Genomic DNA, 22011 nt, shown 5'->3' on the forward strand with positions numbered 1-22011 from the left:
TATGTGACGGATATCAGCCGCTCCTCTTATATCACTCCAGCAATATTATATCCTCCAGAGACATTACATCAAATGTGTGACTGATATCAGCCGCTCCTCTTATATCACTCCAGTACTATTATATCCTCCAGAGACATTACATCATATATGTGACTGATATCAGCCGCTCCTCTTATATCACTCCAGTACTATTATATCCTCCAGACATTACATCATATGTGACTGATATCAGCTGCTCCTCTTATATCACTCCAGCACTATTATATCCTCCAGAGACATTACATCGTATGTGACTGATATCAGCCGCTCCTCTTATAACACTCCAGTACTATTATATCCTCCAGAGACATTACATCATATGTGACTGATATCAGCCGCTCCTCTTATATCACTCCAGTACTATTATATCCTCCAGAGACATTACATCATATATGTGTGACTGATATCAGCCGCTGCTCTTATAACACTCCAGCACTATTATATCCTCCAGAGACATTACATCATATGTGACTGATATCAGCCGCTCCTCTTATATCACTCCAGTACTATTATATCCTCCAGAGACATTACATCATATGTGACTGATATCAGCCGCTCCTCTTATATCACTCCAGCACTATTATATCCCCCAGAGACATTACATCATATGTGACTGATATCAGCCGCTCCTCTTATATCCCTCCAGCACTATTATATCCTCCAGAGACATTACATCATATGTGTGACTGATATCAGCCGCTCCTCTTATAATACTCCAGCACTATTATATCCTCCAGAGACATTACATCATATATGTGACTGATATCAGCCGCTCCTCTTATATCACTCCAGTACTATTATATATCCTCCAGAGACATTACATCATATATGTGACTGATATCAGCCGCTCCTCTTATATCACTCCAGTACTATTATATATCCTCCAGAGACATTACATCATATGTGTGACTGATATCAGCCGCTCCTCTTATAACACTCCAGCACTATTATATCCTCCAGAGACATCAGTCACACATATGATGTAATGTCTCTGGAGGATATAATAGTACTGGAGTGATATAAGAGGAGCGGCTGATATCAGTCACACATGATGTAATGTCTCTGGAGGATATAATAGTGCTGGAGTGTAATAAGAGGAGCGGCTGATATCAGTCACACATGATGTAATGTCTCTGGAGGATATAATAGTACTGGAGTGTAATAAGAGGAGCGGCTGATATCAGTCACACATGATGTAATGTCTCTGGAGGATATAATAGTGCTGGAGTGTTATAAGAGGAGCGGCTGATATCAGTCACATATGATGTAATGTCTCTGGAGGATATAATAGTGCTGGAGTGATATAAGAGGAGCGGCTGATATCAGTCACACATATGATGTAATGTCTCTGGAGGATATAATAGTACTGGAGTGTTATAAGAGGAGAGGCTGATATCAGTCACACATATGATGTAATGTCTCTGGAGGATATAATAGTACTGGAGTGATATAAGAGGAGCGGCTGATATCAGTCACACATATGATGTAATGTCTCTGGAGGATATAATATTGCTGGAGTGATATAAGGGGAGCGGCTGATATCAGTCACATATATGATGTAATGTCTGGAGGATATAATAGTGCTGGAGTGATATAAGAGGAGCTGCTGATATCAGTCACATATGATGTAATGTCTCTGGAGGATATAATAGTACTGGAGTGATATAAGAGGAGAGGCTGATATCAGTCACATATGATGTAATATCAGCTAATAATGTTACTGCACTGTTGTTAGCTGTGAACTTTAGGGTTAGTGGCCCTTTTTAAGAAGGTGCAATTCTTCTGTCCATATTCCTTGTACGGGTTTTCCAGTGAAGAACAGTGTTAGATCCTTGTGCACATTTTTTAGAGATGACCAAGTTCTTCCTCCTTAGTAATGAGATGTTCTTTCATTTCCACAGTGGTAAATCAGAGCTCGTCCTCCGGCCTTCTTAAGTGCAGCTTGTGTGGGTTTTTGGCGGACGGACTGCCGAGTCTCCAGCAGCATGCCATCATGCACACTACATCTCCCATCCCCATCATCCTACAGACTGTCCAATCTCCGCCTGATCCAGAAAGAGAGCAGCCACTAGAAGTCCTGAAGAATGGGGACGCTACATCACCGGTCTCGTCTTTGTCAGGAAGCGAGGAACCTCCAGTTAAAATTAAAGAGGAACCAGAACCACCAATGGCCATCAGTGAGACTGGTGCTGCCAGCTCTGAGACCACCGAAGCATCTTCACTGGTTACATCCCCTGCTGTCAAAGTAAAGACTGAAATCCCGAGCCCTACGCCGGGGTCTAGCCCTGTCCCCAATGAGGCCGGAGCTGCAGCCGGCGGTGGTAAAATCATCATGCCGCACTATGTCTTTGGACATGAAGCAACTTCGGCAATTGTTCCACAAGCTTCTGAGATCCTGGCAAAGATGTCAGAGCTGGTCCACAGCCGGCTCAAACAGGGGCAAGCGGTCAGTCCTTCTGGCTTTTCAGGGAATGTGGCACCCAAGGGTGCAACTTGTTTTGAATGCGAAATCACCTTTAATAATATCAATAATTATTATGTGCACAAGAGACTTTACTGTTCGGGGAGGCACATAGCAGACGACAGCCCGGCCAGTGGCCGCAAAATAAAAGTGACACCCGTAAGAGCCACTGTGGCTCCTGGCAACTCTGCTTTACCGGCCGTTGATGACAAAGGGACTATCCCACCCCAAGAAGAAGCGGGAGGAGAAAGCAGTGCCCCAGTGGTATCCATTAAAATCGAAGAGGGTGTTGGCACAGAGAATGAACCCACAGGGAGTGGGCATGTTAGTGAAGGCAGTCAGAGTCCTAGCTCCTTAGAAGACACTGATGAAGATCCAACCCGCACCGTGTGTGAGGCATGCAACATCCGATTCAGCAGACACGACACCTACATGGTGCACAAACGTTACTATTGCGCCTCGCGCCATGACCCTCCCCTTCGCCGGACTGGCATGAACAAGCCCGGGCCGCCATACACGCCTCAGCCCACTCCGCGAACACGCAAACGACGAAAGCTTTACGAAATTCACGGAATGGCACCGGCAGAGGTGACTCCAGCATTGCTTCCGCTTAATAGAATAGAGGCTCTACCCATCATACAGGGCCTCATACCAACTCCCGCTGTACCCTCCCCGAGTTCCAGCCCTGATGCTGCTGATGGGCCAATAGACTTGAGCAAGAAACCTCGCCTTCTGGTGGAAACTCCAGTGCCATCTCCAGCTGCGGTGGTCCCGTTGACCGACTACCATGAATGTACCGCCTGTCGTATCAGCTTCAATAGCCTTGAAAGTTACCTGGCACACAAGAAGTTTTCTTGCCCTGCAGCTCCTTTGCAACAGAAAGCTCTGCAGCAACTTAAGAAAATTAAAACTCCCCTCAATTCGGCTGCGAAGATTCTGGAAGACGTAGTGAAGGTGAAAGTAGAGAGACGAAGTCCAGGATCCGTGAGCGAGTCCACCCAGTCTCTGGCCGTGCCCTTTACCTCCATTCCAGACACTAAACCCATTCTGCAGTACTCCCCTGTGGCAGACGCCTCTCCATCCTCCTGCCCCTACTGCCCTCTGAATGTGGTCATCCGAGGAGACTTACTTGAACATTTCAGAAGCGTCCATGGTCTGCTCTTGGCAAAAGCCTCCCCAGGTCACCGCCTACAAGCCGCATTCATGGAAGTGGTCCTACCTGCACGAGCGCAACCAAGCACCGCGTCCGAGGGCAGTTTGCCCAGTCCACCCGTCTCATCTGCTTCTCCATTGCAAATGCCACGCGACAATACAAACAGTAAAGATGCCTCCTCGTCATCCTCCTCTGCCAATGGTAGTCCGGTTCTAAACACCACTCCACGGCCAGTGTTATCCAGCACCCCTCGGCCTCTGCTTCCAAATTCTCCAGCCCTCCCTTTAAATCCTTTGGTAGAAACTCGAAGAGAAGATGGACTCCGGGCAACCACCCTCGCTCTTCTGCCTGGGGATAAAGCAATGCAACCTCCGAAGCCCGGTCTGACTACTCCATTGCCGAATGGCAACCATAGGTACTGTCGACTCTGCAACATCAAGTTCAGCAGCCTGTCCACGTTCATCGCCCATAAAAAATACTACTGTTCATCCCACGCCGCCGAACACGTCAAATAACCGGAACTGGAGACTTTGCTTGAACTTGTTGCAGAGCACAAAAGCGACCAAGAGGTGTGGGGACACGGAGGGTCGACTCCAGGAGGAGTCTGTACTATTTCAAGTGCGGCCGCAGGATTAGAAATGTATTAATAAAGGATCCGCTGTCATATTGACACTTAGAATGAATCTGTGGCAATGCACGGAAATCCGGCCGCCATTATATTTAACGCAACTCGATTGTTTGACAACGCGGAATATCCCAAGAGGGCATCGAGGTTTGCGGCTTGCTGTGCCCACAGACGATCCGCAGGTTCCTCTTATCCGTTCAGTGACAGCAGCACGCCTTTCAGCCCGGCTGCCCCCCACGCGTTTCAGACCCTTTCAGAATTGCACTGTTTGTCGCTATGACGCAAAAACCGTAAGACTCTCAGTCCAGTTTATGTAGTGAACGCCTCCTGATACTGAAGCACAATAACTGTTACACAGAACGAAATCCATGAAGACAAGTGTGTGTGTCTTTGTTACAGGGCGGGGGAAGGGAATACCTTTTTTTAGTAAGTTATTTTTGTGATGTATTTAAAGCAAAGTTCAGAAGAAGAAGAAAAAAAAATTACTGTTTTCTTTCTTTTTATAGTAAAAAGTTCATAAATTTTGAGAAAAAAAAAAACATAATTTGAATGTTTCCAGCAAATAAGTAAAAAAAAGTAAAGATTTTATTGGGGGGGGGGGGGTGTATTTCCTATGGGACCCGTTTTTTTAAAGTTTCTTAGGTTATTTGGAAAACACAACATCCCAGGTCTTGTCAGAGAGACTTTGCCCTATTCCTAGGAAAACGTTTTTGTTTTTTTTTGTGGAGGATCTTAAGGCAGAACATTGGGGCCCCCATCATACATTGTCTGGGCTCCAGATGTTTTTAGTTTTTTTAATATGATTATCCGGGAAGCGCTGCTGCTCTGTTCCCTACTGCTCCCTACGTGGTCAGTGTTGTCGGATTGTATCCCGATACTGTACGTTGCTTTTATTTCTTTTTGCAACACTGGTTGTTCGGTACTGCAACATGTGATTTATAGATCAAGACAACTTATAACACAAAACTTTACTTTGAAGACCCCCCTTTTCCTCTTTGAAATGATGTAAATGGTGCATTCTTATAGAAATGACAGGGGTAGAGGTCAGAGCCAATCAGAGCGCTGCATTTTGGAATGTTCCGTATTTGTCGCAAAGAATTAGGGCACTTAAAGTTTACAAAGGGCGCTGCGGCCGACGATTCTGTCATCATTCAACCTTCAGGGGAACTCCCTGGTAATAGATAGGAGGGCAGACCACAAGCACTATCTATAGGTAGAGGAACGGCTTCCCCCCCCGCCTTCTGATCCCTGCGCTATATTTTTTTTTGTATTTTTTACATGGCATTATATACATGACGAAAACTGGAAAACAAACAAGTTGTGTTTAAGATAGTCCGTAAATATATTTATATATTAATATAGATACTGAGAGCACTGATTTACAAATAAAACACACGTTTCTGGTGACTAACAAGTGTGTATAATTGTGTACAGAAATAAAGCCTGTGTATATTATCTCCTCCCGCCACATTGTCCTTGTATTCATCCCTCACAAAACCGTTAGCCTGTGCCGTCACCGCTGCCACGTAGGGCTACAATCCATATGTACATGGCTCCGCCGTACCAGCTATATACAGGCCAGGACCCTTAGTGGCAGCAGCAAGGTACTGCAGTTCTATAAGTCATCTGCACAGTTAATGGAGAGATTATGGGGCACATTTTCACCATTTCTTAATATGTTCTTCTAATGGCCAAGCGTTTTTAAATTTGAGGGTGTAATCTGTCTTGGATGTGCGCCAGATTTATAAAGCGTGTGCAAAATGGTCTACGGCGCAGAGGTCAGCAACCTTTGGTACTCCAGCTGTTGTGAAACTACAAATCCCAGCATGCCCTGGCAGCCTTTGGCTGGAATAATAAAGCCGTTGGGAGTTGTAGTTTCAAAACAGCTGGAGTGCTGAAGGTTGCTGACCCCTGGTCTGTGGCAACAGAAAACGGTCAACCAGTCTACGGCAGGTCACACAAGTCATACGCTGAAGAGTGGCTTCCACGTCCCGCACCAACAGCACGATTTTTGCAGACCTAAAACTGGTGCCAAAATAAAAATTTTATATATGTGTGCCCCTTACACGGGGTACTGCAGCCAGTGCATGCTGATCGATGGAGGTCCGACCGCTGACCACCAGAATAAAGGGGCATGATGCTTGGCCGAGCACTACGCGACCATCCAAGCACCGCAACTCTGCCCCCATTCACTTGAATGAGCCCGAAAAGGAAGTTCTCTGGACGGGCACATGAACCCCCACCGATCAGCAAGTGACGACACATCCTCGTGACATGCCATCACTTTCCCTGGCTGGAATACCCCATCAATGTTTAGTATAATCCAGAAGTATCAAACAATCCAGCGGCAACTTCATCATTTTATTTCAGCTCATCAAACAAGCATGGACGGGGGTAATCTATGGATGGTTTATGGGCTGAAATAAAAGGATTTTAACGCAGGATGGTGCGTTCCCGCTCCTTGATTTTTGTTCTTTGGCTTGTTGGATACTTATCTTTTAGCGGTACCACCGTTACCGAGATCTCAATCAACCCCCGGAGACATACCCACTCCCAGGATAAGTGAGGTATCTCTGCATAAGGTATTTCTGCATAAAGCCACTGGGGGGCAGCAGAGAGCTATGATGTGAAGAATACGTCGCTTTGTAAATGTTTCTCACCATCACAGATTCTTAGATGTTATTATTTTATTGGAATCTATTATTTTGTTATCTAGATTTCATCTACCAATAAAACAATCTATACTGTATACTGAACATACAGCACTTGTACAAACGCAATGGGCGATGCAGCTGATAGACAAATAAGTGAACCCTACTAATGCGATAGGCAGAGAGGAATAATATTCGACTTTTTATCCAGAGACACTAGCAAAAATAATTTACACGAGTGTCCCACTGCATTTGTCGTGTACGTTAGACGTATATCTCAGGCATATGCCACTCTCGCAGCCCATTGACTCCCATTATAAAAAATAAAAAAAGTGTTGTACAATACACAGCTAGTCAATTACGCTATTCGATACAGTTAAAAAAAAAAATGGAATAAACCACTTGGCGCATATGTCGGGTCTATGGGTCGCTATGGATACGTCAGGATTATTTCCCGACTCATATGTCCAATGGACGCTACAAACGCAGTGTGAATAGAGCCTAGAGCAATTTATAGAATGGTTTAGAGCACTGGTGGCTAATGTGTGGCTCTCCAGCAGTTGCAAAACTACGCCTCCCAGCATCCCCTGACAGTTGCAGGCTGGGAGATGTAGTTCTCCAACAGCTGGGGCTGATCTGCACAATGCAGAAGACTAAAAAGTGGTGAAAATTTACATTTTAGTTAAATCAGATTTTATCATACGCTTAACAAAAACTATATAGAAAAAAATCTTGAAATATTAGTTTTCACATTGGCAGTCACAATAAGCTGACATTACCTGCTCTCTGCAGCTCACTTGTCAGCTTTGCTGTGTATAGACACAGGAGAATCATTTTATCATTATAGGGTTAATAATATCTGTAATATTACTCGATCAGGTAGGATAGTAAAGACCCTTTTACACGGGCCAATAAGCGGGTAAACGAGCGCTCGTTCAAACCTTCGTTCCCCTTTTTATTAAAGAGTAACTAAACTTTAGAAAAACTTCTGACATGTTATAGTGACGTCAGAAGTTTTGATCAGTGGGGGTCCGAGCACGAAGACCCCCACCAATCACTAGAACGAAGCAGCAGAAGCGCTCGGGTGAGCCCTGTGCAGCTTCATTTCTGATCGGCTTTTCTCGGAAAGCCAAACAATCCGAGTCCCTACACCAATTTTTCGAAACTTCGTCCTCATGCGTTTGATCATTGCTGTAAATGGATTTAAACTAGCGCCAATCAATGAGCTATATAGTCGATCAGTGCTAGTTACCGACAAAGAATTCTGCCCGCGTAATATCCTAAGGCCGGATTCACACGAGCGTGTGCGTTTTGCCCACGCAAAAAACGCGGCGTTTTGCGCACGCAAAAGGCACTTGACGGCTCCGTGTGTCATCACATAGGATGCGCCGCCGCCATCATTATGACACTCCGTTTGGATGTTTGTAAACAGAAAAGCACGTGGTGCTTTTCTGTTTTCATTCATCCTTTTCACAGCTGTTGCGCGAATCACACTCGTCCCACGGAAGTGCTTCCGTGTGGTGCGCGTGATTTTCACGCACCCATTAACTTGAATGGGTGCGTGATGCGCGAAATACGCCCAAAGAACGGACATGTCGTGACTTTTTCGCAAAAAAAATCACGCAACTGTCTGCACTGCCACATAGACTAATATAGGTCCGTGTGACGCGCGTGATTTTCACGCGCGTTGCACGGACGTATATCCCGTTCGTCTGAATAAGCCCTAAGGCCGAATACACACGTTGCGTATTATGTGCGGTTTTGCCGCATGTATTCGGTATTTTTCGGGACGTATTTTCGAAACCGCATGTCAATTTATCTCGCAATTTGCTTGTGAATTCTATTCCTGTAGTTCTAAAGAAATACACAGCAAAACCTGCAGCTATTTACACAGTAAACAGTAAAAACCGCATCAAAAACCGCACCTATGGGTCGGTTTTTTCCTGTGAACTTCTTGCGGTTTTCTGCACCAAAATATGCAACGTGTGCATGTAGCCTTAGGCCTCTGGGGCACTTTTCATATTTGCTGTGGATTTTCTGTGCGGAACTTTGGCAGCGTATTAAAGAAGCCGAAAAGTGAATGAGATTTGAAAAAAAATCTCATCCACACGCTGCAGAAAAAAATCATCAGAAATTGATGTGCGGTGCAGATTCTGAATCCGCAGCATATGTCCCGAAAAAACGCGGTGGAATTTCTGCACAGAAATTCAATATTGAATACACAAGGTGAGCAGGGGGCCTAAGGCTGCGTTCACATCGTGCGTTTTCAGCATGTGGTTTTTTTGTGTTACATGAATTCCCATTGAGAGACATGGAGTTTATCAACCAAAACAAAAAATGCAACAAAAACGCACCATGTCACCCTAAGGCGAAGTTCACACAGAGCGGATACGCTGCGTAAAAGCATGCAGCGTATCCGCCCTGTGCGTTGCAGGGAATTTCGGGTGGAAAACCGCACCAACCTGTAGTGCAGTTTTTCACCCAGAATGTCCACTGCGGAAAACTGCAAGCCGGCCGGCCTCCTGGGATGACTTTTTACCCCAGCAGACCGCTGCCAATCATATGGGATGAAACGACGTCCCAGGAGGCCGTGCTGGAGGGAGGAACACAGACTTCTGGGTAAGTATATATTTTGAGTTGCGTTTCTTGCGATCCCGCCGCAAAAAATGCAACAACTCCTATTTGTTGCGGGTTTTACCTCTTTTTGAATTCAATGGGGAAAACCTGCAACAAATAAGCCGCGTTTACGCAAATACAATTGACTCGCTGCGGAATAAAACTCTGCAGGTCAATTTCTGATTTAATTTATCTGCTGCTACTGTATTTGCTGCGGATTTTCCGCAACTAATTCAGTCGCGGAAAACTGCAGTATTTACGCAACGTGTGAACTGACCCTTAAAGTCCTTTTATATTGTCAGATTATATAACAAGTCCGTCAGCGCTCGTTTGGTGGCTCCATTTACATGGAGAAATCATCGGTACTGTATGAGACAGAGCGATCCTTAGAAGATCATTCAGTTTCATTACAGTTGGCAGCACATCCCGGGCCTGTTTACACGGGGAGATGTGCTGCCAATAGCCGATTACTTTAGTGCCCACATAAAAGATGTGACAGCTGACGAACTAGTGTTTACTGGGCATATTTACACGGAGCATTGATCAGGAACGGGCGTACGAAACTGCGCTAGTTTGCCCAATCGTTGCCCTGGTCCCTGGGGGAGGGGGTTGTGCTCCAACACTTCTTGTAGACTGAATCTACGAGATCTCCCCATCATTTGACTCCCATTCTTAGCTGCCATAAAGTGCACCCGCTCTGCTGTAATAACTACACAGGAAGTGCAGAAAATGTGTCTCCAATATGACCGTCCCCAGGAAAGGTTTTACAAATAAAAAATAGCTACAACAACTAAAAATAATGAAACATTTTTTAAAAAGTTTATTTCATCTGTCCTAAGCACCGAATCGGATTTCAGCGTGGGGGTCATTAACATTCTAGGCGCAGGGTGAGCGGACCTGTTTGTTTAGTAACTAAAAATAATACCAAACACGTAATTCATCATCTATATACATAAATCTAATCACTGAAACTAAAATAAAATACAGGAAGCATTCCCATTAAAGCCAATAATGAGTGCTATGGTGTTCTTCACATCGACCACTAGGGGGCAGTCTTCTATCATTAGAACAAGCAAGTTTGCAGGAGTTTCCCATTTTCTAATATATATATATATATATATCACAGGCACAATATAAATTTTTATGGATGTAGAACAATTTTTTGATCATTTTATTAATGATATTCCCATTTTGGGGTGTAGAAACGTCTGTTCAGTCTCATCTCTGTGATATTGAAAAATACCAAAAACCCCCTAAATATTAATGAAGCAAGAAATGTAAACGGTTAATGATGCGAGCCGGGTCCGCGTGTTGTTGAGCTGCATGACCGGCCCGTATTGACACCATGTTAAAATGCAGATTACAACACGGCGACCTGGGCTGCGGATATTGAGAGTATTGAGTGCTGTCCGCCCGTTCATCTCCCAGCAGCAGCGTTCCTGTACTGACATTCTGATAATACTACAATTATCTTCTATTAGAGCGGCGCAGTATTGTAGTAATAATGGCAGTATAATTGTATCTATTATTGCTGATTTCATTAAGGCGGTGGTGGGGGGGCTGGGTGATGCGGAGGCCGCGCTTTATTCATTGTTAAATAGCGCTATTGTCTTCAGATGAATCTGATTATCGGCTTGTGTGCGCCTTCTGTGATGTTTATTAAATTAAGGGCGTCACGGTCATATCCGTTCCCTCATCACAGTTGTTTATTGGCCTTGACCTGTATTGTACACTGTTGTATTAAAGGAACACTAAACCTCAAAATAAGTGATAAAAGCAAACGGCAGATATTCGCCCTCCCCCTAATTTTTTTTTTTTACATGTTCCGAAGATAAAAACTCTCTACTAAAAATCCTGCTCGGAGGGGCGTAATCATCTTTTTGGTCCTACTGCAGACAGGGCATAGGACGAGGCTCCTGCTCCAGCCAGTTGCCTTACAGCCAGATACAGGACTGTAAGGCGGATGGCTGAACTCCTCGGACACCCAGAGCAGATTTCTTTTATATATTTCTCAGTTTTAATTGTAATATGAGACAAAACGGCTCAGGAGACGAAGGGAGGAAGTGCTGGGATTTCGTTTTTGTTCATTTGCTATGTTTAGTTTTCCTTTGAACATGGCAACATTATTATAGATCCATTGACCCGGTCGTATCAATACGATTGTGATTGCGCCAGTAAAGCGGCATTAGAATAATCCTCCAAGTATAAGGGTAAGTTCATACATTGGGGTTGTGAATCCCATGTGAAGCCACGTGTTTTACCACGAATTGCCACCGTTTTGCAGTGCGGTAATCGGCCACGTGGTTTCTACAGGTGAAACATAATTCACCTGTAGAAAATGCGCAGCCAATTACCGCACCACAAAACCGCGGTAAAACACAAGAGAGTTTGGTCTATGATTAAAGAAATAAGAAACAGGATCCAACAACAGGAATCAGAAAGATCTGCCAACGACCTAATGTATGCAGTGGTGGGCGAGAGAATTACTGCCATGTGTGATATTCACAGCTGATGACGACTTGCGCAGATTTCGGTCTCGCATTCTCCACACGATCGTTAGCAGCAGATCCTGTTGAAATTGTAAAGGGCTATTCACAGGATAAGCCATAAAGTGCAGGACCCCCGTCCCACCTGGTGAGAATTTTTTTTTTATTTAAAATAATTTTAGCTGTAGTGATCTCCAGCATATCATCCCCTATCGCCAGGATAAGTGACGAGCCTTTGATCGCTGGGGCTCTGGACTCGGCAGTCCCCAAAGAATGAATGGAGCCGCAGAGCGAGTGAGCAACCGCCACTTCATTCACTTAGGGGACTCGGGTCTTGCAACGATCAAACATTCATCACCTATCATATGGATAAATGATAAGTTATTGTGGTGGAACAACCCCTTTTAATTTAAAAACAGATGCAGGTTTTTTTCAGCATTTAAAACCGCAGCAAAAACGCACAATGTGAACGCAGCCCGACAGTGATAACGAGAGGAGATTGATCATTGAAAAACTTCAGCTGTCAGCGGTTCAGAGCTCCTCTCCCATCTATGGAAAGCTCAATATTGGAAACAAACCCACAGCTGAGAAGGTAGACTACCCCTCTAAACTACAAATTCAGCTCTGCTACATCTGTGTGTATAGACAGACACCAGTGAGGGCATTTACCGCAGCACGGATTTACTGGGGTGCCTATGACATTGGGGGGGGGGGGGGGGGGGCTTCACCGCAATCATAGGGACAAATCATTCTCTTGATTTCCCTCCAAAGTCCGGCACTGTTCTCTTTTATCTGCAGCGGCTCCTGCAGCTCTCTCTTCCAAATTCAACACAGACAATGAGACAGCGAGATTAAACATTTATGAATTCTGGGGGTGGGTGGGGGGGGGACGGTTGCTCGGTGCAGTAAATATGATCAAAAAATAGTCTGAATATTATAAACCGCCACCGAGACGACTAGAGACGAGATGATTTGGAGTTTTAACGATTCACTTGCGATCATTTTTGGCGAGTTTGGGGTTTGCTTTGCGAATTTAGGTGAATCTAAGGCGACTCGACGTTGCGAACTTTGGACGGACTATTATGCAAATTTGCAAAACGAGTGTCATTTTCAATTACTACGACATAGGACAGGAGCGCTTTATTAGACCGCGTTCACACGGCATCTCATATTACCCTCTGAAATACGCCTGAAAAAAGTGATCCGTTAATTTCAATGGGAAAAACGCTGCGCAGCTCATACGAGGCGTCTTATTATTACGCTGCTGAATAAATTAACGCTTTGTAAAAATACGCCTCGACGCCACTCCTTGAAGCATTTCAATCTGGGGTTTTTTTTGAGCGGATTTTCAGAGGCGGTTTTCTCTTTTGGCCTGAACATAAGACGTGTGAACGGAGCCTAAGGGCGCCATTCACACGACCGTAGAATTCATCCGCAATTACGGACCCATCCATTTTTATTGGCCACGGACACCTTCCTGCATATTTGCGGGATGGTGTCTGGGCCGTAGGAAGCACCCGCAAAAGATCGGACATGCCCTATATTTTGCTTTTTACGGACAGTGCTTCCATACTTTATATGGGAGCACGAGCCAAAAATGCGGGTGTCTGTCCGCGGCCGGCCGTGCCCGTAATCGCTGACCATGATTAAGGGCACGGCCGTGTGCATGAGGCCTAATCTACTGTTAGGGGAGGATGATCATGTCGGCCATAGGTAACTGCTGAGCAAAATTACCACATTTAAAATGATTCATCCAATCTTGTATAAATTAACTTGGATCCTTGTATGTATCATGAAACGTTCTGCAACTTTCTAATAGACTTTGTTTCAATTCCATACCATTATCAATATCTCTGCTTGCGGTCAGTGAATAGGAACATACTTGATTACATCCAGAGGCTAAAAACCTGCCCCATTCTTAGGTCGGATTCAGACGAGCGTGTGCGTTTTGCACACGCAAAAAAACACTGCGTTTTGCGTGCGCAAAAGGCACCTAACAGCTCCGTGTGTCATCACCATATGATGCGCGGCTGCGTGCTTTTCGCGCAGCCGCCATCTTTATGACACTCCGTTTGGATGTTTGTAAACAGAAAAGCACGTGGTGCTTTTCTGTTTACATTCATTCTTTTACTGCTGTTGCGCGAATCACGCAGTTCGCACGGAAGTGCTTCCGTGTGACATGCGTGGTTTTCACGCACCCATTGACTTCAATGGGTGCGTGATGCGCGAAAAACGCCTAAATATAGAACATGTGCGTTTTACGCAGCGGACTCACGCTGCGCAAAACTCACGGACTGTCTACACTGCCCCATAGACTTGTATTGGTCCATGCGAGCCGCGTGAAAACCACGCGGGCTGCACGGACGCAAAACACGTTAGTGTGAACCCAGCCTAAGGCCGGATTCAGACAGAGTTTTTTGCAGGCAGATTTTGTGCTGCCTGTACGCCGATTTTCGCTGCGTTTTTCGCCCACGGCCATTGAGCGCCGCAGGTAAAAAACGCCGCGAAATATGCTTTCTCTGCCTCCCATTAATGTCAATGGGAGGTCAGATGCGTAAACACCCGAAGATAAGGGATGTCCCTCCTTTTTCCCGCGAGCCGTTTTTTCACTCGCGGGAAAAAAACGCCTTCACCTCCCATTGAAATCAATAGGAGGCATATTCAGACGTTTTTTGGCGCGGTTTCCGCATCAAAAAACGTGTAAAAAAACTCAGTGTGAACTCCCGCTTAGGGTGTGTTCAGACGTTGCAGTTGAGGTGTGGTTAAAACTGCATTAAAAAAAAAACACATTTGAATGCCGCATGCGTTTTTACCGCAATTGAGGTTTTTTTTATGCAGAAAGGGCTCGTCCACACGTTGCTGAATTGCTGCATATTTTTCATCCAGAATTGCGGATGGATAATACGCAGAATACAGTAGCAGCAAGATTTAACAAATCTCTGACTAGAAATTCTCCTGCGGTGCGTATTTTTCGGACAGCAGCATGTCAATTCCTGCTGCGGAAAATGGCCAGAATTGCTGCGTTTTTCAGAGATGTCACCGACCCCAACATTGAGAAAAATGACGCAAAATCCGCACCAGCAGTCAAAAACGCAAAAAATGGTGCGGAAGGAGTGAAACAACGTGCGGAAGTGAGAATATAATTCTATTATGGCATTAACTGAAGGATGAAGATCCACGATTATAACCAGTCTGAGCCGGTCACACATCCCAGATCAATCATGACGACCGGAATCAATAATAAACTCCGCTCCCCCGTCACCTGGATAGAAGTGAAAGACGAGCGCAAGAAACGAAAAGTAAAAATAAATAAATTTGAAATGAGAATTCTGGAGATTGAAGCGTCGGAGGATCAGGAATTAACTTCAAGTGACGACCAGAGATTCAAATGCAATAAAACTGGAACCTGGAGCCACTAATTCCACTGATCCCGACGTCTTATTACAGGCGGAAAACAGCAATTCACTACTTTTATTTGAAGCCGCAGAATTTTTACATAAGTATGTGCCCCCTCAGCCATGGACAGGATATAGGACGTATGTGAACAAGAACCCGGACCCCACATCAGTGTCCGTACATCAAATTCTACAGGAAATTCGGGTCATTTCAGCCATATTTATCCTGCAAAACCTCTTCTTCACCTGCTGGTCAAAGCTGGAACTGCAGCGTCTTCACTTTTTGTATAGTTTAGATTTGAAATAGGCTTAGTTCACACTTTGCAGTTTTTCCATATGTTTGCTGCAGTGTTATTTTACGTATTTTGTTGGTTTGTTTTTATTCCGGGGGGTTGGAAATTGATATAGTAGAGTTTCCATCTAAGTTGAGCCATACCTCAGAACTTTCAACTATCAAAAAGAGGGACAACCAATGCAGCGTGCATATTGGCAATTTTTTTCCTTTTAAGCCACACCTCTAACCCGCCTAATCCCCTCCCATACACACCCGATTCAGCGCATACAGTATCATGCTCCCATAGAATACCCCAGAGTATAATACCAAATGGCTGCCCCCATACAGTATAAAGCCATCACAAATTCCCCCCACACATTATAATGCCCCCGTGGCTGCCTCCCATTAAGTATAATGCCCCCATAGCTGCCTCCTGCCTCCCATACAGTATAATGCCCTCACAGCTGCCCCCCATATAGTAGAATACCCCATAGCTGCCTCCCATACAGTATAATGCCCCCATAGCTGTCCCATATAGTATAATGCCGCAATAGCTTCCTCCTCCCTCCCATACAGTATAATGCCCCCATAGCTGCCCAATACAGTATAATGACCCCATAGCTGCCCCATACATTATAATTCCCCCATAGCTGCCCCCATACAGTATAATGCTGCCTCTAGTGCCAGTGCCACATAGTACCACAGTGTCCATGTAGGCACGGACACCCCCCTCCCCTTGAAGATAGAACCACACCCCTTTAGATAGCGCATTGGGGCTCCGTTTAGGAGCGGAGTCCCCAGCCAGATTATGGACCACATTGTGGCCGGGGATTCCGTTCCAGGAGACGCCACTGACGTCACTGTCCATATATGGACAGTGATGTCGGGCTTTCCCAAGTCAGGAGTCCCCCGCCAGAGATCTTGCGAAGCTCTGGCCGGGGACTCTATAGTTGAAACCCCGACATCACTGTGGGCAGTGAATGCTGAAGGAGGAAGCTGACTGTTCCCTGCTACAGCATTGGATTCAACTGTATTTGCGTCCTGAGGTCGCCGATACAGTTGACACCGAGACATATCACCAACAACCTGGGACACCGCCCGGAATCCGGGACTGTCCCGCTGAATTCTGGCAGGTTGGGAGGGATGGTTGAACACTTTTTTTCAATAGTGAGGGTATGTTCACCCGCAGTGACCAGAAACTTCTGAAAATACGGAGCTGTTCTCAGGCGAAAACCACTCCTGATTTTCAGACTTTTTTTTTAAGCCACTCGCGTTTTTCCCTGCGTTTTTTACCGCCGTTTTTGGAGCGGTTTTTCAATGGAGTCAATGAATAGCGCCTCCAAAAATGTCCCAAGAAGTGTCCTGCACTTATTTTGACGAGCCGTCTTTTTACGCACCGTATTTTGACAGCGACTCGTAAAATAAAGGCTCGTGGGAACAGAACATCGTAATTCCCATTGAAAGCAACGGGCAGATATTTGTAGGCGTATTAGGGGCGTTTTTTCAGGCGTAATTCGAGGTGTAAAATGCCCGAATTATGTCTGAAACCACTGCGTGTGAACATACCCTGACCGTCAAACTTATGAAAGCTCTAGATGGGGGGTGGACACATCTATGTGCGGGATTTAGGCGTAACTATTGCCAGAGCAGCCTCTATAGGGCGAGGGGTTCAGGGGTCACTCGGTCTCTGATATTTGGCGCTATTACCATACCTTTCATTATCGCTACTTATGCTGCGGTTTCAGTTCTGTCACTAAGGGGTGGGGGCTGTTATATTTAGCTACGGGACCCTATGAATTCTATGTCCCGGGGGGGGGGGGGGGGGGAGCTGCAGGATTGTTATTACGCCGCTGGTTACTCTATATAATAATAGCAAATGCATATTAATCCCAATGAGCAAGTAATTATTGGCCATGAGTTGCAGGGATTCAGTTCTGTATTTTTGGGGTCACGAGCGCAGCGGAGATTTTATAACGCAACATTTTCTTCTTATGTGACGATCTTTTGTAAATAATCCAGGACTCGAGAGTCGGAGCGGCTGGAGGGGAGATTGCAACGGGATGTAAAGCATTGTGTGGGGCGGGATATCTTCTATAAGGGGGTCCTGGGGGCCCGAGAATAAAGCCCATATGTTACTAAACGCCTATGGTGGGTGTTAATCTGCTGAATAACATTGTGATCCAAATCTACCGACGGCAGCGCTGCCCGCGGAGGGAGACGATGGGAGGAAAAGAATAAAAACTCCCCAGTAAAGATCAGTCCTGGAGTCGTCTCCGTCAAGTTGTTGCAATGCAAAAGGCTGTATAGGCTTTTTATCGTTTTCTGGGAAAGCTGGGTGACAACCAATAGGAGCTCTACAAGGCCAAATGTATATGATGTGTATTACGTGCGGATTTGCCGCGCTTATTTTCGTACGGCAAATTGGCAGAGTAATACAGAACCGGCAAAGTAAATGAGATTTCAAGAAATCTCAAGTACATGTTACAGAATTTTTCAGCAACATAAGAACGCACCTATATCCGCATCAAAATGTAAAAACCGCCCCTAAGAACGCATCAAAACGCACTATTAGGTGTGGAATTACTGAGGTTTTGATACGGATTTTCTGCACCAAATTCCGCAACGTGTGCATGTAGCCCCAGGGTGCGCTTGGACGTGGCGCACTTGAATTGTATTTCCGCAGTGTAAAAATACGCAGCAGAAACGGCAATGTGAACCTACGGGCAAAAATGTTCCGCAACTCCAGATCTAGAGAAATGTGTCCGCGTCGCAGAATATCTTTCCCGTAGGTACGTTGTAGCGTATCTGAACGCTGCGGAAATACAATGCAAGTGCGCCACATGTGACTGGATACTTACAGCTCCACCGGGGTTGTCACTCAGCTTTTTTGAACTACTGAATGGCAACCCAGCTAACCTGTGCACTATCTCCTGTATCACAGAATAAGTAGGCAGGTGCCATTCAGAAGCCTGGGAGAGCTGGGTGACAATCTGTTACATTGTAACATAGATTCATGGAAATATTTAGAAGGTTCCATCATGCAGGACTAAATGATCATGCATTTAAGAAATCACTACACCCCCGATAGTGTTGCCCCTTCTCAGTGTTGCCCTCGCCCATCTGGTAACTAATGAGGAGACTGCTGTTAGTGGCAAAGTAATTGTCAGTAATTCCCCCCAGACACCACTAGGGGGACACTTACCATATATATTATACAGCGCTACATTTGTCTACATTGGGAGCTGTATAAATCTGCATGTAGTGAGCTCCCTCTAGTGGTGGCTGCAGGAAGTCATCATTTTATCATTTTTTAATGGCTGTCATGTCACACTCTGGGAAGTCACACACCCTTTATGTGCATAAATCTGGCTAATATTTGACGTTTTTGTAAAAATGGTGGCAAACACTTCCTGTGCACCACATTTTGCGTGTCTGGGTGGACTATGGGCCCCCATCCTGTTAGGACCCGGTTCAATTCCTACCTCCGCACTCCCTATAGCTGCATCATTACTCAATGTCTGACTGTAGAATGATATTCTCATCTGTGCAGATATTTCAAGCCTCTTTTGTCTGGGAGTAAAATAATACTGCGCCAAGGGGGAAGATGAACAGTGGGGTGGGGTGGGGGGGGGGGGGATTATGGTTTCCAGGAATCTGTCTGTGATTGGTAGGATTAAGGGTGAGAGGATGATTCATGGACTGGGGTGGATTCTGATTGGGAGGTGCTGGTCCAGCGTGGCCATTATACCCAGGGCCGTGCTCCTCCAGATCACACATCCTGGCAGGGAAGCTCTGGATTATATGGGGCAATTGCTTAAATGGAAGTTCCATAATATAATAAGAGACCTGCAGTAGATTCTAACTCTTAGGCCGTATTCACACGTACAAGTAAAAACGGCTGAAAATTACGGAGCGGTTTTCAAAGGAAAGTCTCTGATTTCAGCCGTTTTCTAATCAGAAGAAGTTTTTTGAGGCTTTTTTTTTTTGTTGCCGTTTTTGGACCGGTTTTCAATTAACCCTATGATAAACAGCTCCAAAAACAACTCAAGAAGTGACGCGCTCCTTTTTACGCTGCGTTTTTTTTTTTTTAAACAGTGGCGTAAATAAAAGCCCTGCCTAAACTAAACCCCGTTTTTTTTTCCTATTAATTTCAATGGGAAGGTGTTTGTATTGTTTTTCAAGGCGTATTTCGAGGAGTTACCCCCCGAAATACGCCTGAAAACACTGCGTGTGAACAAACCCTAAAATGAAGGGAGGGATGCAGACAAGAATACGATTCATATTCAATACATTCTCTAATATATTAAATAATGGACTTCAAGTAGAGTCGCGGGATTCACACGTGGAAGGTTTTGTGGCAGATACGGATTTCTGCGACTTCCATTCAGATGATTGAATCTTCTGCACCAAATTCTGCCGCGTACGAATCCAACCTTACTGGCTGGGTGGGGGAGGGGGACTGGCGGTCCGAATAGTGCGCACTCCTGCAATGCGACGCCCCCAACAATCCATTTCCCCATAGAAATCAATGTGAATGAATTGAATGGGATTTAGTTCAATTGTATCAATTACACGTTCAATTCTAATCAACAGGAAATCAAGAACAAAAGTGACAAAGTGGAATCATGAGGAAGCGTAAAGCTACAATGTATCGGTTATAGATATGCAAATGAAGGTGGGACATTACTAATAGATCCATTAACAAGTCACTACAGACCCCGCCCCCTTCTGGAGGCTCCTCCCTCTCATTGTAGACGTTTCCAGATAATCGTCTTATATAAACAATGTTCATCTGCTAATTATATTCAATGGTGCAAGTATAAAAGGACTCTACCCCTCCCCGCCAAACCCCCGCCCCCACAAAAACCGAAATAAAACACTCCAATATATTACATTACTGGATATATAATGGAGAGGGTGACTCACAAGCCCATCTAGATAAGTGACCCTAAATGCAACCGCCCGCCACTCACCAAATCCTTCAGCAGGGATTAACCCGCAATCACTTATATTGAGAGTTTTCTGATTTTATGTAAAAAAATAAAGATTAATCCCTCTGAAACTTTCTAATGTACTTTGTGATTCATACTTTGTAAACTATTTGTAAGATACCTACTTGCTGTCAGTGAATGGTAATATTCTTGTTTACATCCAGAGGTTGAAATCCTGTCCTGACCTTATATTTCTTGCACCTGAGGGTTTGCCACAATTGTATCCAGTCTAGACAATCCTCTGTGAGTTGAACATATCAGCAGCACTAATCTCTCTCTCCTGTCCTGAGTTTGTTACAATGTATCAGCGTAGGTAAAATGTATCAGACTGGATTGCAGGATGTTTCCCTCACATAGGATTGTCTAGACAGGATACAATTGTAACAAGCCCTCAGCTGTGAGAAGTCTATACAGATTTTCAGCCTCTAGATGTAAATATGTTCCCATTCACTGACAGCAAGAAAATATCTGGATAATGGTGAAGAAGTGGAATAAATATTGGAAAGCTACAGAACCTGCATGTGACCAGGTCACTCTACAACCAGATCTGTTCAATTCTGTCTGATACAAGATTCTTATCCGTCTGATTTTTGCTCCTTTGTTCCCTTCCAGCTATTTGTCATTCCAGATGCTGCGCGGAGCTGCTGCATTAGTCCTCTGGCTGTTTGGTACTCTGTGTCAGTCTCTCATATTATTTGTTGGTTACTGCTGTGCAGAAGCGCCTGATGCCAAGGTATAAACAGTGTCATTGTGTCTGAGCTGCCAGGATAACACAAGGCTCCAAATATTGTGCCAGCTTTCATCTAGTGTGCCCTGGAATGCAGCAGCCGATTGATGTGGTAGAAGAGCCATTGCCTGGCACCTAAATGAGCAGCCGAATATCCATTATCTGACACTAGAACAATCAGTGCCCACAGGTACCACCCTCTACAGACTGCGTGGTGCCATATGGTCACAGTAAAACGTGATATATGCCAATGTGGGAGATGCCCCTACAGAGAGGGCAGTCCTGAGTTCTGGTAGGTTGGTATCAACTATTATGGTTCATTTTCACCCAGCTTTCCTAAAATCCTGACAGGCTAATTTCTAGCCATGGACCGATGCATCACAAGGCATATTAGTCATTCGGGAATCCCACAGGGGTGACATCCAGATTTATTAACATCCTGAATGGCGCGTCCTGCGAGTTTCGCTGCGATACCTCCCCCACTACCATTTTATTGGATCACTGGGCAGATTTGCCACTTCGTGGCTGTCACCCAGCTTTCCCGGACACATCAGTAAGGCGAACGTCACACTTGCGTTGCATAACTCGTTACT

General features: G+C 45.1%; 1 protein-coding gene across 3 annotated transcripts in view; it reads left to right on the forward strand.

The window, feature by feature from the left end:
- ZFPM1 (zinc finger protein, FOG family member 1) overlaps positions 1 to 4848 on the forward strand; it is a 132096-nt gene extending 127248 nt beyond the window's left edge. For all 3 annotated transcript variants that reach the window (XM_075838335.1, XM_075838336.1, XM_075838333.1), the window contains one exon: positions 1941 to 4848. In XM_075838335.1, the coding sequence (XP_075694450.1) occupies positions 1941 to 4168 (2228 nt within the window). In that variant the 3' untranslated portion in view covers positions 4169 to 4848. The remainder of the gene's footprint in view (positions 1 to 1940) is intronic.
- The last annotated feature ends 17163 nt before the right edge of the window (positions 4849 to 22011 follow it).

Source organism: Rhinoderma darwinii, chromosome 9 (genome assembly GCF_050947455.1).
Source record: "Rhinoderma darwinii isolate aRhiDar2 chromosome 9, aRhiDar2.hap1, whole genome shotgun sequence".
Lineage (NCBI taxonomy): Eukaryota > Metazoa > Chordata > Amphibia > Anura > Rhinodermatidae > Rhinoderma > Rhinoderma darwinii.